The sequence below is a fragment of the Protopterus annectens genome, chromosome 5.part1 (genome assembly GCF_019279795.1).
Source record: "Protopterus annectens isolate FY-2018-M chromosome 5.part1, PAN1.0, whole genome shotgun sequence".
NCBI lineage: Eukaryota > Metazoa > Chordata > Ceratodontiformes > Protopteridae > Protopterus > Protopterus annectens.
In genome coordinates, this window is record NC_056736.1 from 256,351,582 (window position 1) to 256,378,963 (window position 27,382).

The following is a 27,382-nucleotide window of genomic DNA, read 5'->3' on the forward strand; positions in this document are numbered from 1 at the left end:
TACAGAGAATGGTATTTCCTTTTTGATGACTCCTCATGTATGTGTAGCTGTCATCCAAGTACTACAGTTCTCTGCACTAATGTTGGCAGTGTACAAAGACAACAGTATACTAACTGCTTCTTTGGCCCCTACATGGTAGAAGCCAATTGGCATAAAAAAATCTTTTGGTCCCAGTGCTGATCAACTCACAAAATACAGATATGCAATCATCACCTGAAGTAGCAACATGTTCTTCACTGACATTGGTGCTGCACAAAGACCAGACTTTTTCAGTAACATTCATTGGTACCTGTGTTGGTGTTGTGTATTATCATTTTGGATCTAGGCAGCTTTATGGTGAAGTCTAGCATGCTAGATCCACCTTTTTCAGCAATTAGATCTGTCTTTGATATTATGCAGCCAGCCTTTGTTTAAAACTTTGCTGGGAAAATATTTCAAGACAGTGCTGGAAAACATTTTAAAATGCCAGTTGCCTATATTTATCCCTGTGCTGGACCAACAGCAGTCCACTGTTATAAGGAGAAAATGCAAAACTTCACAGCTATTAGTGAAGGTCCAGGATAGCAAGAAGGAAAAGAGAAGGAGTTTTTCTCCCTCTTCCAGTGATGCTAAAGTAGTTTACATGCTCCAAACATAATTTCCTCAGTTTAGGACTCAATTCACGAGGAGGCTTTCTTACAGTCTTTGAGATTTTCTACTGAAAACAACTCCACATTAAACACCATAAACACTATGGTATAATTCCTTAACTGCCTTGCATTGGGGGTAAAATGTGTAGGAAAACAGTGAGGTTTACAGATTCAAAAGGTCATTACCTCCATTTTATGATACTTCTTCAGGTTCAGAGACCCAGGCACTAATAAAGGCTGATAAGATGTATAAGGCACATGGGGAAAGACAGGACTTGTTTGATTCTCAGAAGGCAACTTCCCATAGTTTATTATCTGATAAAGAACTGAGTACTAGATATCTGTGGTAAAAAGTGCCTTAGTCCTGTACACTTTGTTAAAACATTAAATTAATGATTACATATGGTTTGGAATCAGAGCTCTGTTTGTCTGTTCTTGGATACTTTATAGTAGCTATCAAGTAGCATTACTGTATTACTTTTTATAAGTAGAACTATAGCGGATGAGACTGTTGCTGATGTTATGTATTGAACTGTGCTTCTGATGCCATAGATGCTGCATCTAGAAAAATTGTATCAGAAGTAGTTTTGAGATGGCTGTATGTCTGAGAGCAAACCCTGTAATGAAAATGATAGGTCTAAGTTTATAAATTCACCATGGGTACAAAGTTATAGGTTGAATGACCAGCTTATGATATTATGATAAATCTAGAAAAGCAGGAGGAAACAAGATTTTCCTTTAAATAAGTGCATAACTCACATATTTCTCATTTTTCAAAAGAAATTTATAAAAAAATGTATACAAAAGCAGCTCCATCCCACCCACCTTCTAGATAGTTGCAGATTTAAACTTCAAAGGAAGGGGTGGGGCTACAGGAAGCAATAGAATGAGTAGAAGTAACTGGAACTGAGATAGTGCTACATTATGACAGGGTCAACTTTGAGCATGGTTACAACTTTACATAAATAACCGGTCATGCATTACTGCACATGCTAAATAGTCTTCCTCTTCAGAATACATGCCACAGCAACTTAGAGAAAGAGAGTTCATTTCAGATATATAAGCTAGTTATAGCCAGTTACTGTACTTTTCAGATGTCTGACTGAGCAAAGAAAAAATGGCCACTGGAATTTATTTCAGTTTGTTTCACACAAATACATACTAATCCTTCCAAGCCATGTTCATCTGCAGGCTCCACAGTAGCCATCAATTATAGCCATTTCAGAGTTGTGGGCTGCTCTTCTAGTGCCTGGTGATATTCCACAACCTGGCACCCCTCAGCACTAAGCTGAAGAACAGAAAAAAGGCCCTTTGCTCATTCTGGCACTCCTCTAAAGAGGAGCTCAATCCATTCTCTCCTACCTGTGCTTCTCAACTCTCTGAGCTGAAAAATCATATCTCTCAACTTAATTGCTCAAGAATTCTAGAGAAAGACAAGAATAACATGGGGAAGCCCAAAACCAAGGACAATTTTTCAAATATTACTCTAATTCAGTTAGAACATTAATAGAGCAACAGATACAGAGTTCTAATGCCTGGCATTATTGGCTGTAATCCTCAGTTATCTACCAGAAAATCTAATTTTTGGGGGAATAGAGCAAATATATGGGACAAAAATCAGGAACGTTCTGCAAAATCATGAGCAATTGAGAGATATGTGAAGAGAAAAACAATGTCTATTCTTGTATATCTGACCACCTTAAGTCTCTGAGTTATGACAAAAAAGAAAAAAGGTCTTTAAAACCCACTTGGTACAAAATTAAATGTACATTGTAGCAATACAGCACAGTAAGCATTTTAGCTTTGAGCGTCAGTTATGATATCAGCATTACTTTTTAAATGCAGGTAGTGTAATAAGCCCCTTTGTCAACTACTGATCATGCTGTGTATTACCTTTCACCTAGAATTGCTGCCCATTTTGCCCTACTCTAGGTATGCTACTAAGGTACTTTATTGACTATGTACACTTCAAATATCAGAATGTAACTGAAAAAAAAATAATACTTAAAATAAGGAATTTTGGCTTGCTTTACTCAAACACTCAGCAGGCCTACCAAGACAAATCAGTGACTATTTAAGTATAACTAAATGAAATCAGGTCAATCACTTTCATCTACAGACTGCATTTGTACCCAACAATTATGTCTACTTTAATGGCTGCATACATCTTGGATGACTGATTGATATAAATAAATGAATAAATAAATAAATAATGGCTGCAATAATGCATTTTATCGTATACATCTTGGATGATTGATTGATATGAATGAATGAATAAACAAATAAATAAATAAATAAATAATGGCTGCATTAATGCATTTTATCTCATTATTGGCAGAGACATACAGTATAACCTATTGCAACCCCCATGGGTGTGCATGCACTGACACTTGCCCACCAAATACAGCCACTTTATTGACAGTGTACAGCTCAAATATCTGACAGTGATGAATAAATGCACAAATAAATAAATAATTCATGGCTACAGTGATATATTTTAGCTCATTGTTGTCATACACAGTAAAGGCCATTGCAATCCAGACACATGCATGTATACACACACACACACACACACACACACACACACACACACACACACACACACACACACACACACACACACACACACACACACAGAATAATAACTGTATAAAAGAAAATAATGCACATTGTCCTACATGCTGTCTGGAAACATCCTCAACACACACATCAGAGTAGTAGACTGTGGTATTATTTAATAAAAAAAAAATAATTACAAAGACATATTTCTTTTTCTTTTATGCTTACACCAGCAGAGTCCATGCAAAAAAGTTCTTTCACTTTTGTTCAGAATGCCTCACGCACAAATCACCTAAGGCATCTCAAGCCAATGGGAAATGACTGCTTATTGCTTTGTCAGCCCAACCAGCCCCACTGAAATGCATTTTCTGTTCCACCAAAGTGGCAGGAGGATCTATAATAAGGCTATATCAGGGAATATGTCTAAAAGCTTGGCTGTTTAGAAATCAACCCAGTCATAGAACTGACAGAAATGCGAACTCCACTCATCTGCACATGCCTGAAGTTCTGAGTCCTGCAAATGTGAAAGTTAACTTTCCCAGTGCCCCTGTATGACTAATGGACAGATGCAGCTTTTAAATGCTTTATCCCATACATGGGTCCCTTCAAATTATCTGTGGTATGATCCCGGTTATTCTCAGTAGGGGTAATATATCATTGTCGACCTTGGGATGTGTAAGACCAATCTATACCCAAATGCGATAGGTTATTTTGAGCACAAAAAGGGAACGTGACTAGACTTAAAATGATCTGCAAGACCAGCTAGCCTAGTACTTACCTATGAACATATGAACTATATTTTAAGGAAAGAAAATACATAAAGACATATAAAAAACACATTTTTGCATCCCAACAGCCCAGTTCCACCATCTGCCCTACTTGCAGTATAAAGAAAACAGACCATCAGCAACTAAGCTGCATGGTCTGTCATAACAGGAAATCCTACAAATGATCCTAGGCTTCTCTTTTCCATTTCAAATACTCCATTATCTCCTGGTTACAGTGTCATCTGTCTTCAAGTGAAATGTATACAGCAGTATTTCTGCTGAGGCTATCTCTACATTATGTACACCAGTCTGTACTCTTAATAGATAAGTTACTTCTAAAAAAAAAAAAAAAAGGTAAGAGAATGGATAGCTTCCGATCAAAAGACCAAGATTTTACTGCAGATGCCTTAGAGTCATAGGCAAGTACTAGGCTAGCTGCTGTTGTGGGCTATTTTAAGCCTAGCCAATTTAACCTTCAAAGGTGAGAATCAAACCCTATACCTTGTATCTCTGAGGTAACTACCTTGACCATTCCACCAACTCCGACCCCTGAATTAAACTCTGTACCTTTTAATATAAGGTAAGCACCTTAACGTTTATACCAGACCTTATCTCCCTTAATTCCTTCTAGTCCAAAAGAAGGATAATTCATAGAGGACAATTTATATTTATCATATCAGATCAAAACTGTAGCAAGACAAAGGAACTATAATATGAGCCCATAAATTAGACATTTTTTCCTGATGTATATCACTACGGATTATAATAAGTTAGAAGAACTCCTCCCTTTCCATTACAAGGGTGCCAACATCCTGGATCTGGTGCTTACTAATATGGGGGACCACTGTAGCACCACCACTGTGAGGTTTTACCTGGTGAGATCTGACCACAGATCAGTCCCATTTGAAGTAACTATCACACCTGCCCCCCCCCCCCCCCACACACCCCAAGCAGCAACTAAACTAAAAAACTTTTCTAAAGCAGATATAACTTCTTACAGGATGGTATAAATAGCTTCACTGCACCTCCCCCCTCAAATGTAATTGGCAACCATGCCAAGTTCTACACCAGTGCCTTATACAAACACCTGTATAACTGCATTGACTCAGCCGTACCTGATAGGATCAAAACAAGCTCCTCAAGGAAGAGCAAACCTGCCTGGTGGACAACTGCAATTAACAGGCTTTACAATAAGAGGAAGAAACTGCTATCAAAGAGTAATAGGGAGCGAGCCCTAAACTAGAAACACTCCTTCCTCAGCTTAAACAAGTGAATAAAACTTCTTGTGAAGTCCTCCAAAGCAAACTATGAATCCAAATTAGCTTCCTCAACTAAAGATAAGCATAAGGCATTCTTTAGTTACATCTGTTACCTAAAAGGAAAGGCCCAGATTTGTGCTGAACTGGTAGTTAATGATACCACATATACTGTGCCTGTTTACATACCTAAGCTTTTGGCTGACAGATTCTGTGAAAACTTCACTCCCATGTCCCTGCCACACATACCCCATGACATCCCTACCACCTGACTCCTACCTTGTATCTCTAAAGAGCAGGTCTTAAATGCCCTCTCTAAGGCCAAAAACAGCATCTATTGGACCTGATAACATCCCAGGCTGCGTCCTACATGGTCTCCAACAAACATTAGCAACAACATTGGGGACTGTTTTCAATCATAGTCTAAGAACCAGCTTTGTCCCAGCTGAATGGAAAATGACCACCATTACTTGCTTGCACAAAGGTGGTGTTTCCACTGACCCTGGGAACTATAGACCTATTAGCCTGACTAGCCTTATCTGCAAGGCCATGGAGCAAATCATCATGAACCTTATCAACAAAGATCTAGGTAATCTCCAAACCCTACTCAGTTTGGATTTGTCAAAGGGAGGTCATACCTGTTAAACTTGGTGGACTTCTTCAAGATGGTCACCAAGGCCCTGGATGAGGGGAAATCTGTGCATACAGCCTACCTAGACTTAGCCAAGGTGTTTGACACTATCCACCAGTCAGGCATCATTGACAAACTCAGCCAGCTAGGTATCAACCCTTATTTCATTAGATGGGTCGCTAACTGTCTCACTGATAGAACCCAAATATTCAAAATAGGGGAATCCACCTCCAACAACAGACCTGTAACCAGTGGTGTTCCACAGGGATCAGTCATTGGACCTCTACTGTTTGGAATCTATTTCACCGAAGTACAAGCAAAAACTAAAGGTCTGTGGCTGACAAAGTTTGCTAACAGCAAACTGGGAGCAGTCATAGAATCTCCAAATGATGTCAACATCCTACAAGAAGGTATTATACAAACAAATAATTGGTGCCAGAGTCATGGCCTTAAACTCAATGCAAAAAAAGTAAAATTATTAGGGCCATTAGCCTCGTAACTTCCTAGGATCCTATGAACATTATAAACAGTTTTAAAGGCATTCACATTTATAGTTCTTCAAGGATTTTTGTTTTTACTATACAAGACAAAAAGAGATTAGTACTGTCCTGATAATATTGTTTTCAGCATCACAATAAGACATATTTTGATAGTCCCGAAATATATTTCAACTTGCAGCCTCCAATTACCTCAAGCAGGGCTACATATGAGGATGATACATTGGTACCACAGGAATGTGTGATAATTCAACTTCCTTGAAATGATAATTCCTGTCATAAAATACATATAGGAAAAAAAACTGTGGTAGACAGATTTAACCCTCTATCCATCTGAATGACCTTGCTTCCTCCAATAAAAGTTTGATATCTAATAACAGACTTCATATTTTACTAGGGGAGCCCATTTCACCATTCTGTTATTCCAGGGCAACTGGTTTCAACAAAATAGAGCCTGACATCAACCTGAAAATTATGAAAACAGTTCACAAGGCCTCAGCATATTTTCAAGACAATTTTAATCAGGACTTCTCCAAATAAACATATATAATTAATTAGGGTTAGTCATGACTGTATGGCTTTCAACTAGCAGCAGTATGTATACAGGGTTTACAGAATGTTTTGAATGGTAAGATAGCTTTAACCTGTGAGAAAAACTGGATCCTCATATTTTCAAGACCTTGTGCAAATGTGAGATATTCCAGATGTGCAACTGCCTTCCACAACCATGTGTTAATCACTCTAACTACTCAACCTCATTGGTCCTTGCCTGTCCACAAGTCATTACTAACACAGATCAATGATACAGTGTTGCATCTCAGTTTCAAGACTTTGAACATATCAATTTGGACTTTACAAATTTGATTTCTACAGTCAAGTTTCCTTTTTCTTACCTAAGTCTTAAGCCTCTCAACGAAGCCAAGTCCAGATATATAAAACAATGTTCTTGCAAAACCTTTACCTTTGATTATGTTACATGTTTCTGAAATCTTTGATTGCATTCTAGGCAATCTATTTATGCATACATATCCTTTGATTTAAGACTTTTCTAAAGTTCTTTGCACAAGGCCACCATAAAGAAATATCTCTTCCCAATGATATCTAAGTTTTAAAGTGGGAAAGCTAACTTGGCAAATGTCTTCCCAATGATATCTAGTTTTTATAGCAGGAAACTATCTTTATGTCTTTGTGAACCTAAAGACTCAATGACAATAAAATATATTTCATGGAAGACATTTTTTTCTGGAGGTTCTTACCTCAGGTAAAAATATTTATAGATTATAAGAGTTTATAGATGAATCTTATTTTTTTTTCTTAATACTATGTTATTTATAACTCTTCTAAATTATAACAATGAAGAAAAACATTGTTTACGGATGTTAGCGTTGTAGAGACAACTCAAATAATGTACCAAAAGTACTTAGGAATTCTAACAAAATTGGATCAGCTATTTGTTTCTTTAACAAATGCCTGTCTGCCAGTAGGCAGATTTTGTCTGAAAAGCTGAGCCACTGCATTGCTTTTTATTATGACAGCAAACAGCAGGCCTTTACAGCTCACAGTTAGAGTGCATTCCAGCTGTATGGCTTGAAAACAATTTTTGCACAAGATATTTTATAAGTTGCCACATGGACTACAATTATGCACTTCCAAACATTATAAGTTGAAAGCACAGTCCAGATATGGGACAAATTTGACATAACTGTAGAACAATTGGTGTACACCTTTTAGTGCTAAACAAGTATTCCTTGAGAATCTACCCAGATGCTTTGATTTATCATTACAGTGACTCTCCTTGATAAAGACAATACCGTTGTGTAAGGTATTTACCGTAACAGCAGATTTTCAAGGAAAGATAATTGTAAAGATATCCCTTCTCCAATCCCTGTAAGCAAATTTTACCTGGGCTGTTTATAATTGTTTTTCTTTCTTTATAATTCTTACATTCTGGAAACCAGATAAAGTCTGCAGTCACACACACATTTTGCTGAGGACCATGAAGTCTCAATAAAAAGGAATGATGTTAACTGTGTATGAAAATATTTGCACTAAAAAAGCTAGCTTAGAATGCTAGTACAAGACCAGTTCTGGTTCTCATAGTGACTAGAGATATAGCCGATGAAAGCTGCAGTCAGAAAAAGGAATGAAGGGTGGATAAATGCAAGATATTATAGTGACCCCACTCCCCAAAGATATAATGTTATGTAAACACCTTACATAACTGCATTTTCTTAGGTAAACAAAAAAAAAATGTGCTCACCTTTACCCGTATCTGAAAGAATATTTTTAAACTTGATGTGCATAACAAAGGGTGACATTCTGGAGACAGTCATCCCATTCCTACATCTCTAAAGCCAGACTGTTAATTTAGAAAAAAAACACCACGCGGTATAGCTGTTGCAATATAGGTGTGTTGGAGGGCTGTTAATTATGCCACCACATATTTTTTTTTTTTATTCTTTGAGACAGAGGTTTTTGTTTGATGTGCTTTGGGTGAAGTATGGTCAATCGCAGTATGGATGATAATGCAGAGTTCAAAAAATCACCTGATCTGTACCAAAAATCTTTAAACTAGTGCTCCTTAAGTCTGTTTCATTTCCATTCACCTTGCTTGTGGTATATGTCCTTTAGATCCATGTCACAATCATGTTACAGTACTGATACTTCAAAATGTCCTTCATAATTTATTTTATTATTTCTGACAAATGTGCACAGCTACAGCTGAACGCACAACAAAGTCCTATTCAAATCATTTACTATAAATTACATAAAGTTTTACAATGCATTGTGTCTGAAACACAGATGCATTTATTCTAGTCCAAATTATAGTCTGCAAACATTACAACCGAATAATATAAGTAATGGAATTCAATGTGGTAGATGTTGTTATTTCTTTACTGGTGAAGTGCATAATTAACCAGCTGGTGTAACAGTTTAAGGTGACTTGAACATTATATAATTGTACTGCTTTGACATAGTCCTGTACTGAAGTAAACAGCACTAGTATATTGCTTAGTCTGAATATTGTTAATGGCACCATTAAATTAACTTCATAATTAGCATTAACACACTAAACACCACTCATTTTATTGTACACTTGGTGTAATTTTTCATAATTTTGTGCTCAGAACTGAACATTCTTTTCTTCCACAGGATTACTGAAAACGGCTCTGATGTTGAACATTTTACAAGCCACTGAGCAGTGATTTACATTCACTGTGCATTATTATGACACACATAGTGAATGCTATTTTAGAATAAGAGGTGCACATACCTCTCAACCTCTTTGAGCAAGAAATCTGGACAAAGCCATAAATAAAAGTGGAACAGTGGCCCAAAATAGGGACAATTTTTAAATATTGCTCTTACAAACTTAAAAAGTGGATAGAGTAGCAGGTTTTGCATTAGCATGAATTTTCTGAAGGGAATGAATTCTGAAACTCAAATGTCTGTCATTATTTACTAACGTTAGTCATTAATGATTTGCCAATAATTTGCCAGAAAACCACAGTTTTATGAAAAATGGACCAAAAATAATGAGGCAAAAATCTGAACAATGTGCAAAAATCTATGTAGTTGAGAGGTATGGGGTGCACCATTTACTGTTAATCATAGTCTTCTTTTCGTAAAAAAACTACCATTTAAAACTGTTAGGATGAAAATTATCTTAATATTGTTTCTTTCCAGTTAAAAGCTGCATTAGGTCCATGTGTCAGTGTTGGAATTGGAGGAATGATCATTTGCCATCTGCTTTCTTCTTTAATTTCTTCACAGCAGCACATTCCAAGTGCAGGAATCTGCAACATAGAAAAATAAAAAATATATATATTTTTGACATCAGCTGTTACTTAATATTAAACCAAAACATGTCAATTAAGTCAACAACAGTGTTTCCTTTAATTTTCTTTCCAGTAGCCTTGCTTAGCATCCTGGTGTATTCATTCTAGTGGAGTAATAGCTAACAGAATTAAGTAAATACTGCATAAACCTGTTTTTATATATACTACACATCTCTGTTGAATGAACAAAAATGAATAAATGTTCATATGTCGCTGAAACTGCATATTCATTTTGAAATGTTTAGTAGGATTTTTCCATATACTTTTTGCCTCCTCACCTGTTGATCCTCAATGCTCCTCTCCAATGAGTGCCAGCCTATTTGTTCATTATCAGTGACATGTGGGCACTGACTCAAGTGGCAGCTGATTGGAGGGTGCAGTCATCCATTGACCATCAGCTTTTCTGCAGCCAACCACCTTCCAGACCACCGAGACTATAAGCCCCAGAAACCTGTAGAGGAGGGCCATTATCAGCAATGAACTTCTTCCCATGCCTCCAATCCCACTGCTGTCACTAATCCTACTCTGTCACAAGACTGTCCTTGGAAGCCATCATTATTGCAAAGGGCTGTGGAATTTCTAATGGCCCCAGACCAGATCCTTTCTACAGGTGGTTGATGTGATCGCTGATGTGAACACCCATATCAACATGAGATGTCCTATGCTTTCCCTATGCAAATACCTGCTACTGCCCATGGACTGATTTATTTTTATTTAACATTTGTTTGCTGGGAAAGACCCCATTTTAAGTCTAGGCCTGGGGAGAAATTTTCCAGATGCATGTCTTTGGAATGTGGGAGGAAACCGGACCACCAGGAGGAAACCAACGTGAATACAGGGAAGACATGCAGACTCTGCACAGAAGGCACCACAGCCGAGAATCAAACTGGAGAGCCTCTTGCTATGAGGTGATAATGCTAACTGCTGTACCAGTGAAGTCTACTTTCACCAGCTTGGCTGTGACAAACTCATGTTGCTAGTCTCGGCTGTTTCTGGTGATGTGAATGCCTTCACACATATGGTGGTAATCAGCTAACCAAACTACTTTTCTCATCTACACTGAATTGGCAAATCAGCATCAGCTGCTCACTGCCATCCCACCTGCCTGGCTCTTTTAGCACTGGGGTCATTTAATGAATTTGGGCTTTCTGGGTCATAGTCAGGGCTTTATTCCTCTACATGTTTATTAAAGTTTTAATTGAATGCTGTTTCATCACCCAAATGTAGCACTACATGCAAGATTGAAATGTTTGCGATGATCAAGTAAAAGATTTGGGAAGTTATCAGCCTTACATTTTCTTTTTAGTACAACACCCATTTATGATCATATGAATAATTATTTTCCCTACCCTTTGTTGTCATGACTTGACAAGTATTATTTTAATTTAATAAAATCCAATTCCATGCTCTGAAGTTATGTCTGATTCCTATAGTGACTTCCTGAATCGCTGCTGCAATTCAGAGTTTATTACACACGTGGGAAACAGAAGTAGATTGTTAGGCCTTTCTTCCATATAACATACACATGGACAGTTTAGAGTTGCAAATCCACATACCCATATCTTTGGGAAGTGTTAGGAAATGAGTCCTGTGAGACAACACACAAAAACACAGGAAGGACATGCAGGCTCTGCACAGAAGGCACCCTAGCTGAGAACTGAACTGGAGGACCTCTTGCTGTGAGGTAGCAACACTATTCATTACACCGTTGTGCTGTCATAATAAAATACATCAAAAATTAAATCTGACATTACCAGATTTTCAAATGTATTTGTTTACTGAAAAATGCAAAATAACAATGGTACTTGTGTTTTTATTCCACCACAAGCTGCAGTTGCCACATAATTTAAGAAAGAAAGCAAATGACACTTCTGAATTTGGTTTATCTCAAGCAACTTCTTATGACTAAACAGTCACCAAATGAACTAGGTATCTCATTATATACATACAGTTACAAAATGAATAAAAATACTAACTGCTGATATATTAGTCATTATCTACATTAAAAAGTCAAATCTGACTCTTACAGAAATCCCATGAACAGCCATCACCATCCAAAGAGCTATCTTGGCAGGAAGGGAACAGAAGTAGATTTCCAAGCTTTTTTTCAGTATAATGTGCCACATGCACACCTAGGGGAATTTAGAGTGACCAATTAGTGTACTATACATCTTTGGGACGTTGGAGGAAACTGGAGTACTCAGAGAAAGCTCACATCAATACAGGAGGACATACAAGCTATGTACAGAAGGCATCTCAGCTAAGACACATACCAGAGAACATGTAGCTGTCAGGTTCGTAGGTGTGTACTAGGCTAACGTCCCTGAGCCCTTTACAAGCCTAGCCATAGGATTACCCCAGCATCATGTTGAGTAGAGCCACTAGAGTTATCCCAAGGGTGAATTTTCTATCTCCCATCCACTCATCAAGATTTCTCTTGAAGAGGGTAAATAATCAACCCTGCTAAGTCTCGAACTTGGGATGCTGTACTCTACAATCACAGCAACGTACCACTAAATCATCTGAGCTAAAAAAAAGAAAACACAGTCCCAAGTGTCAAACCCATGACCCTAAACACAATAGTCAGAGGAATGTACCACTACACCATCTGAGGTGACAGTACTATTTGTTGTATCACTATGCCACCCATGAGAGGTCAGTACCTTCCCTCTGATACTTTCTTCTAGCCATGCCCTTACAGAAGCACAAACCCCCAGCTGGAACTACTTACAAACCCCAGCAAGTCTAATCAAAACACATACTGCCCACCCAAGCAAGCTGTGAAAAGGAAGCTATCATCCATCTTAGTTCATTTCACACTATTACTATTGCGCAGTGACCCTTTTATTTAAGATATGAATATATTGAACAAATCTGTGCACTAAAAACTGTAACATATGAAACAAGTTCATAGATTCATAGGTATATACTAGGCTAATGACCACAAGGGCCTTTATAAACCTAGCAACAGATCCCAATCCCATTGTGCCCCTTGTAACATGTGCATCTTAATTGGGGAGGGGGTATGTTTATTAGGAGGGGTATATTAGTTAGGAGGTTGCTAAATGTCATGTGTGGGGGGTATGTTAATTAGGGAACATTTGCTGTCAGCCTTTGTCTATAAGGAATATGGGGACCAGCCTGGGGATGAATTTGTGATTTCCCATACAATGGTCAAGCTTTGTGAGGAGTCTGCATGTCCTCCCTGTGTTCACGTACGTTTCCTCCTGGTGCTCTGGTTTCTTCCCACATTCCAAAGACATGCAGTAGGTAGATTGGACACTCTAAACTGGCCATAGGTGTTAGTATGTGTGCGAGTGTGTGGTATGGAAGAATAACTGCAGCAGTGCTAGTCACCTGGTGGTGTGAACCTTGGCTGTAGATGATTGTCACTGTTGAGGTGACACCCTGACCCCATGTGCAAAAATGAGAAAAAAGGGGTTGTACATGGATGGCTGTTAAAGATTAAATTTGAATATGGTTGTACAGGGACCTAGTTCCAGAGCACAGAGATCCTTTGAATCACATATCTGTCTTGCCAGCATGTTCTATTTATGACTCAAGCAAGGTTCAGACCACTGGATCTAGTGTTTCTGGGCTCTTCACTTTGTGGATGTGCAAAAGCTCCATCAGGACTGGTTTAAGCCTGCTTTATATGCCAAGCACAGATAACCTCTAAACAATTTGTAAAAGACCAAGTATAGAGACAGGGCTCTAAGGTGATCTGTATAGGACTGTGTGTTAATACCCTAAATTCTTTTGGTGAGGAACCACTGTGGGTGTTCCAACTGTTACTTATGCCTAGGCAAGTATATGCCAAAGAGGACAGTATACTCAATGATGGGTCTGAGAAGGGCTGAGTCAAGTGGTACTAGAATTTTCTTGGACCTCAATGTCATACTCTTAATTATGTCTGGTGACATAGAATGATTTTCTTACTGCCTTGGCTATATGTTGGCCAAAGGCCAGACTGCTGTTTACGTATGTTTCCAGATCTCTAATTACCAGGTCAACTACTATGGTGCCTTATTAATGGAGGAATTTGCCTGGGTAGACAGTTTCTCAAAAGGTACTATAATGCACTTTTTTCTAATGAGTTTTAATCCATGGCTGTAGCACCAGTCATTTGTCTGTGTTAGATCCTCTTTTAGCATGTTAGTGTCAAAATGGAATTTATTATAGCTCACAATTTCCAGTTGTCTGTGAACATACTGACCCAGAGGCCCTTGACCTCCAAGAAGTAGATGTCAAACAGGAGTGAGCCCAGCATGGAGCTTTGTAATACTCCACTGGTGACCTGCCTTGTGGTGGAGGTGGTCTCACCAATACTGCCTTCTTGGCTTCTTGGGTCCTATTAGTGAGCCAGCTGGCAATCCAGTGAGTTGTGTGGGGATTTATGCCTAGTTCAATGAATTTGTCCACAATACCTTAGTGGGTATTGTGTTGAATGACTTAGCCAGGTCTAGGTAGGCAGCATGCATCATTTTTCCTTCATCTATTGCCTTAGTCACCTTCTCAAAGATGTTTACCAGGTTAAGTAGGCATGACCTTCCTTTGAGAAAAACAAACTGGGATGGGTCCATTGTTTGTAAGTTGCCAATGTCCTTGTTGATCATGTCCATGATATTTCATTCCTTGGCTTTGCATATTAGACTAGTCAAACTAACGGGTCTGTAGTTTCTGAGATCAGTTGATGGTCCACCCTTGTGAAGAGGGATAACCATTGCTGCTTCCATTTACTTGGTATGTAGTTTGTTTTAAGGCTGTCATTGATAAGTGACTCAAATAGTCTTGACAGGCCATGTTTCAGGCTATTTAGGAGGCAACCTGTGCTATTGTCGAGCTCCATTGAGGCTGTGTTTTTAGCCTTAGTGAGCGGCACTATGACTTGCTTCCTGCTGATAATTGGGGGCATTATGCTTGTATGGATTTCACAAGGAGTGGCAGGGAGGGAGTTGGGGGTAAAGTCTTAGCTGAATTTGCTTGCAAGCAGATTTGCTATGTCATTCTGCTCAGTGAAGGTGGTACCATTTACTACGACTTCTGTACACTGTTGCATGTTACCTTTGAGGTTTCGTACATAGCTGTAGAAGGCCTTGTGGTTGTCATTAGCCTGAGAAGTTATCTTGACCTCATAATTGGCCTTGTTGAATTTAATTAGTGCACTAAGTTTACTGTTTCATTTTATTACTGAGCTGTTGTCATTATAAGAGTTGCTCTTTCTGACTTTGGCCATGAATTTTTTCCTTTTATTATGTACCCTGTCAAGATTAGGATTCCACCAGCGTGGTTTATTTTTTGGGTTTTTTTGGGCTTACTTCTGGTAGGTACAGCAGCCTCTATCCAGACATTTATACCTTTGTACAGAGTAATTCTGCATAGGCTGTTGTGAATTCTAATACAGGCAAGGCATTGAATTTTGACAAACTGTCACTTAATAGGACACAGTTTGCTTTAGAATAGTTCCTAACTGCAACTGATTTTGCTGGGTTTTACAAGTTGATTTTTATTTTGAATGAGACATGTTTGGGATCTGACCACACCGGTGAGGCTGTTACATGGGTAGGATGCAGCACTATTACATATTGATGAGAACAAGGTCCAGTAAGTTTGAACCTCTGGTTGAAATGTGCACTAGCTGATCAAGGGCATTTGTGTTAATAAAGTCTAGAAAATGTTATGTCTGCAAGTTGGAGGCAGTGTATGTTTCCCAGTTTATAGAGGGGTAGTTAAAGTCTCCCACGCCCATGATTAGAGTGTTTGGTTGGATGGAGAGTGCTGCCAGTAGGACTAGATAACAGTTGAGAGATTCTTCAAACATAGATGGTGACCTATAGCTGAGATATGGCAAGGGACTCTATGTAAGGTGATCTGCATGTAGAGGAACTCCAGGATATCATACTGTTTAATCAAACTTGAGGGTTACTTTTTGCTAATGTAGATTGAGACATGTCCACCTTTAGTCCTTGTCTGTGCAGCTTATGGCCTAAATGTGTGGAAGGCACTGAAGCCTAGCACTGCTTGAGTGCTTTCTGTGGCTTTAAACCATGTCTCGGTAATGGCACAAATGTGTATATTCTCCAGAATGAGGAGAGCTTGTAGGTGTGGAGTTTCTTGTTAAGGCTCCTAGCATTGAGCAGTAATATCTTTTGGTTACTTTGAGTTTTAGTTGCTATTTCAGTAGGTTTGTCACTTTGGTATTGCCTAAAAAGGCTGTAAACAGGAGGATAAAACTTTAACCAAAATCCAGAAGCACAGAGGGGACAAGTTCAGACCATCTTTGGCAAAGCAACATGCTGCTGACCATGTCCTCTCAGGCTGATAGATACTGAATCCCCTGGACTGACACCAGAAACTAAGCCAATTGTTAAAATCAATAATTTTTTGTTTATATACTGTGGCAACATCCTTGATGACGATAGAATGCTGCTCAATGCAAGGCAAATACCAGTCTGAGACACATATTCAGGGAAGTCCATAATGTCTCTGTTTATATAATCTAGAGAGGTAGGTCTCAGGTCATTTACACCCACTTGTGAAAAATAACTCAGTTTGCATCTCACTTATTCAAGCAATCTATTGTTCTGTGGTAGTTACTTGTTATCCTTCTGCCTCTCTTTTCACTGCTTGCCTTTACACCCCCCCTCTATTGTTCTGTGGTAGTTACTTGTTATCCTTCTAACTCTCTTTTCACTGCCTGTCTTTGCACCCCCCCCTCTACTGTTCTGTGGTAGTTACTTGCTATCCTTCTGCCTCTCTTTTCACTGCTTGCCTGTACACCCCCCCTCTATTGTTCTGTGGTAGTTACTTGTTATCCTTCTTACTCTCTTTTCACTGCCTCCTTTGTACCCCCTCTATTGTTCTGTGGTAGTTACTTGTTATCCTTCTGCCTCTCTTTTCACTGCCTGCCTTTACACCCCCCTCTACTGTTCTGTGGTAGTTACTTGTTATCCTTCTGCCTCTCTTTTCACTGCTTGCCTGTACACCCCCCCTCTATTGTTCTGTGGTAGTTACTTGTTATCCTTCTAACTCTCTTTTCACTGCCTGCCTTTGTAGCCCCCCTCTTTTGTTCTGTGGTAGTTACGCGTTATCTTTTTGCCTCTCTTTTCACTGCCTGCCTTTACACCCACCTCTACTGTTCTGTGGTAGTTACTTGTTATCCTTCTGCCTCTCTTTTCACTGCCTACCTTTACACCCCCTCTATTGCTCTGTAGTAGTTAGTTACTTGTTATCCTTCTGCCTCTCTCTTCACTGCCTGCCTTTGTACCCCCTCTATTGTTCTGTGGTAGTTATGCGTTATCTTTTTGCCTCTCTTTTCACTGCCTACCTTTACACCCCCCCCTCTATTGTTCTGTGGTAGTTACTTGTTATCCTTCTGCCTCTCTTTTCACTGCCTACCTTTACACCCCCTCTATTGTTCTGTAGTAGTTAGTTACTTGTTATCCTTCTGCCTCTCTCTTCACTGCCTGCCTTCACAGCCCCTCCTGTTCTCCTTAGTTCCTCACACTGCTCAGTGGTATCCATCCTGGCTTCACCTGCAGATATCACACTTCTTAGATTGCTAGTTACTTATCCTTCTGCCTCTCTTTTTTCCTGCCTACCTTACACCTCTATTGTTTGTTCTGTAGTAGTAGTTACTTTATATCCTTCTGCCTCTCTCTCTCACTGCCCTGCCTTCAGCCCCTCCTGTTCTCCTTAGTTCCTCACACTGCTCAGTGGTATCCATCCTGGCTTCACCTGCAGATATCACACTTCTTAGATTCTCAGTGTGTCTAGAAGTGAAGTTTTGATTTAAGCAGTCTTACAGTATCAGGACAAATGATTATAAAACAGTGCAGGACAGAATTAGTAAACCCAAACCATTTAGGTGAAGAACAAGAATGAAATGGCATTATGCATTGCTTGATTGGGAAGAAGGTAAAGGATTAGTGATAGCTGGTGTTTACTTCAGAAAGATGCTGTCGAGTTTTATTTCAGCTGAGATTTGTTCAGTCTTTTACCTGAGAACAATTACAAGAAAAAAAAAAAATGATGGGTAACAGCTTCACACTTGGTGACACTGATAAAACTGACCTCCGCCTATTTTTTAGAATGAGGAAGTAAGGAAGGATTTTTTACTATTCTGTTGGGACAGCCTTATTACATTCATCCTATTGTTTGTTTTACTATTAATATATACATATATATATATATATATATATATATATACACACACACACACACACACACACACACACACACACACACACACACACACACACACACACACACACACACACACACACACACATTTTTTTTCACTTTGGCTGGCCGCAAGGTTTACTGTGCAATTACAGTTGAGCATCTCATTGTGCTTGTGGAAAACTGTGGATTCTGCTGCCAGACGAATATATCTTGGTACACAGCACTCTTAACTGCCATACTGGTGTAAAATTTAAACTCACCATTAAGTGCTGGAGATATAAATCCTTCTAAAATTATTTGATGTCATAAAAGCTGTTCTAGTTCGAGCAGTAGCTTTGAAGGTTTTATTAAGGCTGGTGGTCTTAATTTTCCACTAGTCTGGGATGTGAGAAGAAATTCACTTATTTTCACGTTTGAATAAATTAGTATAATAGTAATGTCTTTCGGCTTTTCCCAGTTAGGGGTTGCCACAGCGGAACTCTGGTCCGCTAATGATTGGCAGTGGATTTTTACGGTGCAGAGTTGCCAGCCAGATGCCCAACCTTCAAGGAAGGCACACCCATTCATGCTCGCACCTACACTCGACCGTGGGGAGGACATGCAGACTCCACAGAGAAGGTGCTCCAGCTGAGAATCGAATGGGAGAACTTCTTTCTGTGAGGCGACAATGCTAACTGCTGCACCACCGCAGCCATTCATTATATAAATAATATATAAATATAATAATAAAAATTAATAATAATAATAATAATAATAATAATAATAATAATAAAAGATGAGTGGGAGAAGAGCCCCATTTCTGTGTGCTCCCACTTGGAGAATAGAAAGAGAGCAGTGGAGCACAAATTGTGCACTAACTTAGAAGCTCTCCCCTGTGAGTGTTACACAGCCTACAGCCACAATGAGTGAGGCACTATTTCTCTGCAATGGTTACTTATAGCATGCAGGCACAGCTCATTTCTACAGGTTGTTTTTAGAATGCAAAAACGCTTTTTGACTGACTGTTGTGAGTAATTATTTCCCTAAGTGACAATTCACTATTCAGAAAGAAGAAGTTAATGTGGAAGTAGACACCACGGTTGTCCTTTCAATGAAAATCTTTAAGCCATGAATACATTCCTCAACCATCCAAAGGCCTTTGTTTAACCACTCAGCTTGTGTGATAACTTTGCAAAACATGCTGATATTTAGCAGGCGATGTTTCTTCTAGGCTATTACTCTTTACTCGGTGTTCCCTTCCTCAACAGGAATTCCACCTAAATGTACCCTACCAGTTGCAATTCACTCTGAAGCATCTCTTCAGTGTGATTTCTACATGACTCTGTTATAGTATTAGGAGCTCAAACACATGGGATACCAGCTTACAAAATCTTCTCTAACAGATACAGGAACTTTAAGACAGAAATGTCAGTGTGGTGTAGCTGGAGCAGAAGTGTCGCTATGGAGGAGTGAGAGGGGGAATAGCCCTAGATGTAAAGTGTTGGGTCGGCAGACTTGCACGATTAGCCATTAGTCATCCTCATCACTCTTCAGAGCAATATTGGCTTTTTAAAAGCCGGTATTGCATTTATGGTCAAACCTGAGCGCTGCAGTGCTTCGTGTGTGGTGTAAACTATAGCAACTATTTGCTACAGTTTAAAAGATTTTTTTTTTTTTTAGTTTTAATAAACAGAAAGGAGGAGGAGGCTTGAGGCAGTGCACAGAAATGGGGACCTGAATTATTGGGGCAGGAGGCAGGGGTGTGTGTGTGTGTGTGTGTGTGTGTGTGTGTGTGTGTGTGTGTGTGTGTGTGTGTGTGTATGTCATGCATTTGGCCACCTGGTTGGAGTGTCAGTAGAAAGAATGGCATTTTTTTCTCTTCACTGGAACAGCTTGTTGGGGGAAAGCTGGATCTAACTGCAAAATAAGTACTTATTTTTGCTGTTCAGTTGAAGAACTAAGGTGTGCTACACTGCTTTGTGATACTGGCACAGGGCTCAGATGGAGCCAGCTATGCCTGTGAGTTGGAATATGTCAAGAATTAATAATAATATAACAAGTTGGCTTTCCCTGGTTAAAGACTCCCAGTCAAGACAGATTATGAATGTCTAGTGCTTGTATAAAAATTCCTCTCTCTATTAAAGGCACAGCTACCAATATAAATGTACATTTCATAGCTTCGTAAGGTTGTACTAGGCTAATGACAGCCAGGGTACAAGCTACCTCATGCTTCCCAACCCAGTTTTGTCCCCGAGTTTCTTGGACACCTATTATGGTGAGGTATGTTAGTAAACACATAGTGAAGGGTTATGTTGGAGGGTATGTTAGTTGGGAAAAAAATAGGTTCATAGGTAAAATCTACACTAGCTGCCCTTAGAGACCATTTTAAGCCTAGCCAAATGACTGGTGCTTTCCTTTAGTGAAAATCAAACCTTGTGCCTCCTCATTGTGAGGTAAACACCATAGCCATTATGCCAACCCCAAACAAATTTTAATTATAATTTAATTGATCTAAAAAAGCAGATGTAAACTAGTAATGAGAACTGACTTTCAGAGAATACACTGCATCTTGTTACTGTGCCTAACTGCTAATCTCTGTTTGTAATGCTGTTAGCTAAAGGTCACCTGAATGGAATGAAAGGTCACATACTGACAGACTGCATTCAGCTGTGAAACTGCATACAAATGTTCTGTTACATTTCTAAATATTTGGAAAGATAAAAAATATAGAGAGTATATATAGATCACGGATAACTGAAACAGTGTGTATGTGAGGGAAAGAAATAAATGCCTTGAAAGGCAGAGTTCTGTGTAGTATCTAACAATACAGAGTAGTCAAGGATAAAAGCGCAGGCCACTTAAACTGGTGTTTGATTGCATCTGCATGATACGGACATGATACACTTATAATTAACTGTTGTACTCTGTTTATTTTGTAATTATACTTATAGTTTTATATGTCCTGTCAGAACACTGATGTATCAGCAGCATAGTATAGTTTATCTGAAGTCATTTTATTGAAAAGGATTTCAGTGAAGTTATAATATATAATCCAATTCCCTGTAATGCCTTTGCTATTTTAAAGCACTGGAAATATTACAGTAAATTTGCTTCAAGGAAATTTAAATAGCATTATTCAGTGTAACATGGAAATTGCTTCCTGAGAAAAAAGAAGATGGGAAGCTAGTTGTTATTTCGCTAGTGGCTTTTTTGTCTGCCTATGCTCTGTTTAACTAAAGTACTATATAAACTCTTAGCGACTGCAGGTACTGTTTTAAAATGCTAGCGACTGTTGAGAGAGTGTAAAAAAGTGTGAATACTAAATCCAATTGCACTGCTCTCTTGTCGGTTAGTTTGTAAGGGTACTATAAGGATTTTCCTTATCAGTGATGGTATTATTTTAGCTACTGACCTTTAACTGTGCCTCTTTCCCTAACTTCCTTCCCTAACTTCTACCTGGTATTATTTCCACTTCTTAGGTAGCTCCACTGAGTCGCAGTCCCCCTAAGCACCCAGTCCAAGGACAGAATTTACTACACTCTGCTGAAAAATATAAGTAAAGCAAGCAGCTTTCTCAGAAGAGCCAAGGTGGTTACACATTATTGCATACTAACTTATCGAAGCTGCTGACTAGGGTCTATGGTCCCAAAATAGTATATGTAAACTCATGGTATTTACGTTAATTTACTTACCTAGCTAACTGAGGTATTAACTAAAGCTAATGTGGTATTAACTGAGGATTGCTATAGCCCCGCTCCGCTCCCCTCCCTGCCCCCAAATTCCACCCGCCCCTACTACCTCTAAATTTATTGCCATTAAGCCACACCCACATGTACTAGCTCCAATCATCTTCTGGTATCTCAAATTACTCACAGCTGTTTCCTTCTCTCCATATAATTATAATTCCCTCACTCCAATATCTGCTAGTTCGCTTCAAGGTACATAGTTCATCACTCACATTAGGTATGATGTGGTACTCTATTCTACTACCTACCCTATTGGCCTCATACCTCCTAACATTATATGAAACCCAACCTCTATTAGGATTCCCAGCCTCTAAGGCTCACACAAACACTCCAGAAGCCAAACATCCAAACTTTTATCACATCCATAGTAATTGGGTGCATATAACATCATGCTCTCAATCCCCTCACACCTACACCAGGAAAATGAGTCCTAAACTCAAACACTACTATAAGATTGTAGAGAAATTCCTGAAACTTGCCTCCAAGCTTAGACTTAGTCTATTACTTGATGGGGATATACACCCCAACCCCGGCCCTAACAACTTAGACATGTACTCTCCCTCTACCACAAACCTAAGCCTCAACCCGATAATTTCCCGGCCATCCAATTCTCTCCTAACTTGTCATCTCAACATCAGAAGCATCAACAATAAGGTGCATGAACTTCATGCACTCATTGTTGATCTATCTCCTGAGATCTTATGCCTATCTGAGACATGGCTAAAACCTAGCACTACTGATAATGAAATACTACTCCCTGGGTATAATATACATAGGCTGGACTGTACTTCCAGAAAAGGGGGTGAGGTAGCCATACTTTACAAATCTGAGTTGACTGTATCTACGGATGTCTTACAACCACCTCAGATTAATAACTTAGAAATTCTAGCCACCAAACTGCAACTTAACCACAGTAAAAGCATTTATATAATCTGTATGTACATTCCCCCAGGTAATAATATAGCTACACTTGAAGATACCCTCCACTGGATATCTAGCCATTACCCCCAAGAAACCTTACTTCTCGGAGACTTTAACATAGACTGGACCTCCTGTTCTTTAGAATCCCCTACCACCCATATTAACCTGCACTCATTCACGCAAGTTATCAACACCCCAACAAGGGCAGGCAAATCTAACCAGAAAGAAAGTATACTTGATTGGGTACTTATTAATAGTCACCCTAACCTGTATACATTTGGAACCCTCCCTGATAGTCTAAGTGATCACCATCTCACATACATAATTAAGCACAAACTCACCAATCCCAAACTACCCTTACTAAGAACGGTCAGAAATAAATAAAAATTTGGCTCAGCCAAATTCCAACTAGAATTAAATTCGTGCAATTGGTCCATACTAAAACATCTTCCCCTAGAAGAAGCGGTATTGTATTTTAACAACAAATTCCTTGAGATTCTTAACTTTCATGCCCCTACTCGCTCAAAGAAAACCAAGGCAGTAGCTGCTCCTTGGCTTTCAAAAGAGACCAGGCTTAAAATTAATCTCAGAAATAAAGCTTGGGCTTTATGGCGAACTACTAAACTTCCGCATGATCAAATTAAATACAGACAACTTAGGAATGAAACTAAAAAACACATACTACTTGACAAAAAACAATACTACCACAGGCTACAAATAGAAAATCAAAATCACCCTCAAAAGTTCTGGGCAGGGTTAAATAATCTTCGCCACCCTGGTCACTCTACTACCCCTGTCCCAGATGCCTATATCAATAAACCACCAGAAGTAGTCTCTGACAGTTTTAACAGATTCTTTACTGAGACTATCCAAGCCTAGCCAACCAACTGCCTCTAAGTTCCCATAGTCCAGGTAGCTCTACCCTTTTAAATAAACCTTCTTTTAGCTTCCAACCTGTTGCTACATCATTTATCCGCACCTTAATCAGAAAACTAAAACCCACAACTCTCTCAGCTGACCAACTTCCAGCTGAATACCTGCAAATATCAGCCAACGCCATTGCCTACCCAGTGTCACTACTTATCAATCGCACTCTAACAGAAGCAAATATTCCTAATATCTGGAAAATATCCTACGTAATCCCTCTTCATAAAGGAGGCAGTTCTACAGAACTCTCCAATTATAGGCCTATTGCTATACTCTCTCCTCTAGCAAAGATTATGGAAAAATGTATTCAAAAACAGTTTATGCAACACCTAATTAACAACCACCTAATGGCAGATACCCACCATGGCTTCAGACCTCACCATAGCACTACTTCAGCCCTACTTGTCTTCTCCAACACCATAAATCTCCACCGCAATAATAACCTTATTTCCTCAGCTCTTTTTCTGGATCTGTCCAAAGCATTCGATATGGTGGATCACCAACTATTAATCAATACCCTACAATCTCTTTGTCTAGATCCTAAAGCCCTACAATGGTTTAATTCATACCTAAGTGGTAGAAAACAGGCCGTGCTATGGCAGACCAAACTCTCCACCCTGCTACCTAACACCCTGGGTGTACCACAAGGATCTATATTAGGCCCATTGTTATTCTCCATCTTCATCAATGACCAGAACACTGTCATTCCTAAAGTCAACTGTATCCAGTATGCAGATGATTCCACACTAATTTGCTCAGGAACATCTCCTACAGAGTTACAGTTAACTACCCAGTCTACCTTTAACACAATAGAAAACTGGCTCTCAAATCGTCGCCTGATACTGAATCCCAAAAAGACTAAAATGCTGTTATTCCTTCCAACACAAAGGTCTAGCGGCATTAACTTTACAATCAAAGCAAAGGATGGCACAATAATTTTGCCAGACCATTCTACAAAACTACTAGGTGTCACCATCGATAATAATTTAAAATTTGACCTACATGTCAATCAATTGATCAAAACCATCAATAAAAAACTAGGTTCATTGTATAGAATAAAAAGCTTTCTGACTCCCCCAGCTAAAGTTGCCATTGCTCGATCTTATCTTCTCTCTACTCTTCTGTACCGCATCCCCTCTTCTCCACAATACTAGTAAGACTGTTCTGAATAAAATCACAATCTGTTACAAACACATCGCCAGGTTTGCTACTGGATTTCCTTTCAGGACACATCACTGCATTAACCTATCTCGGCTTGGATGGCTCCAACTACCTAGTCTAATACTGTATAACCAACTAGTTATGACACACAAAATTTTGTACAATCCTGAAAACACCCCTGCACTCAAAAACCTGGTTACTATTTATAACAACCCTAGATCACTGCGTTCTTCCAGTAGACTCCTTATCCAGACTTGTAAATCTAATAACTTAGCCGGTGACTCTCTCTTTACTAACTCTGCAGGCAGAAAATGGAACCTACTACCTCCTGAGATTACCTCACTCTCTTCTCCAGGTCAGTTCAAAGCTAAACTCAAACTACACCTGGGGTCAAATCGGACTTGCTACTGTATCAAGCCTGGCTAACTCTTTCTCTAGATTTTGTTTAGATGTTATGTGTATGGATTGTCTTGATATTCTTTTGTAAATATACTATTACTGTCTAAATGTTTCTTCACCAAATATTCCATTACGCTGTTCGAGATATGTGACATGTAATGAAGTTTTTGAGATATGTAATGATTTTTTTTTTTTTTTTTTTTTACTTTGGGAGCTTTTCTCCCCGGGCCTCCGCTGAAAATGGACATATATCCAGCCGGTTAACAAATGTAAAATAAATAAAAAATAAATAAATTTCTACATGAATTTTATGTTCTGTTCAGATGTTAGTACACTTTTTAACAATCCTTTGAGTTAAGATAGTTTAATACCTCTAGCTCACAGAAGTTGTCACTGTAAAGAAGTCTGACAGTGTGCAGTTGCTACCACTCTTGGTTCTCACACCAATGCTAGTAGGTAAGCTAGAACTTTATTTTATTTATTTATTTATTTTCAGTTTGTTTTCCAGGATAGTCCATAGGGCTACAAGGAGCCCATTTTCAATGGAGTCCTGGGGAGAAAAGCTCCAGAGAAATACAAATACATAGTAGAGAAAGAGCACAAATCCATAATATATATTTATATTAAATGTTAAATACATATTTTGTATAGTACAAACCCATATTGCACAATTCAAATAGATGTTACATAATATAGAAATTAAAGATTTTCATTAGGAAAATTACATCAGGTTAATTCAGTAAGTACTTCTTGTTGTTTGTCTTTCGGCTTTTCCCGGTAAGGGGTTGCCACAGCAGAACTCTGGTCCGCTAATGATTGGCAGTAGATTTTTACGAAACGTCGAGGTGCCAGCTCGACACTCAACCTTCAACGAAGGCACGCTCATTTACGCACGTATGTCTTTCGAACGCTACTCAACCGCGGGGAGGACATGCAGACTCCACACAGAAGGCACTCCCAAGCCCAGCCGAGAATCGAATGGGAGAACCTCTTGCTGTGAGGTATCAACGCTACCGCCGTACCACCGCAGCACTCCTTAATTCAGTAAGTAGTATTTTTTTTTTTTTTTTTTAGAGAATTACAATGTGGTAAGGATGCAAAACCTTAGGAGGTAGTGACAGGCAACAACGTTTGGAAAGTTAGGAAGAAAGTGTAGTAGATTAGGTTGGATGAGAGCAAGAACATTTCCATTGTGAAGTTAGGTGTGAGTGCAGTGAGATTTTAAACAAGGAGAGACTGTTGGTGGTGCGGATGGGAAAAGGGAGAGAGTTCCACAGGTGTGCAAGAGAGAAGGACATCAATTGATTCCCAGCAGGATGTGTTGGTTTATGCAATTTAATTAGGTTTTGGGAATTGGATCTTAGAAGTCTATCTGGTTTGTGCATTTCAAAGGTATTTGCTAGGGAGGGGCAGAGAGATGGGTTATGAATGAGTTTGTGTGCTTGGATGAACTGGTTATATGTGAGGAAGTTTATTAATTCTAGCCAACTTAGTTGGTGAAAGGAATTACAGTGGTGAGAAGAGGCTCTATGACCTGCTGTAAATCTGGATATTTTGTTATAACAAGATGAGAGTTTTGTTTTGAGGGAAGATTGTAGGCTGGTTATGATAGATGCACCATATAAAAGGGATTGGATGAGGTATGTATTAGCTAATGTAATCCTGGTGGTGGGAGAGATAAAGCAACTGTGGCGGCAAAGCATTCCTAATTTAACTTCATATTCAAAACTCTTGAAATATATCTTACTTTCTTCCTAGCAGCTATTCAATATGCTTCTATTGCACATTACTCTCCCAATTTTTCTTCTCTTATTCTCTGCCATTACATCATACCAGTATTAACTTTCTTCAATCCATCCATCCCCACCATTTCTACCCCCACATTAC

At 39.0% G+C, this 27,382-nt stretch overlaps 1 protein-coding gene across 1 annotated transcript in view; it reads right to left on the bottom strand.

The window, feature by feature from the left end:
- Window positions 1-9,855: 9,855 nt before the first annotated feature.
- The window catches only part of UBASH3A (ubiquitin associated and SH3 domain containing A), an 829,542-nt gene continuing 812,015 nt past the window's right edge, over window positions 9,856-27,382 (bottom strand). The window contains exon 14 of the mRNA XM_044072932.1: window positions 9,856-10,136. Within this exon, the coding sequence (XP_043928867.1) occupies window positions 10,002-10,136 (135 nt within the window). The 3' untranslated portion in view covers window positions 9,856-10,001. The remainder of the gene's footprint in view (window positions 10,137-27,382) is intronic.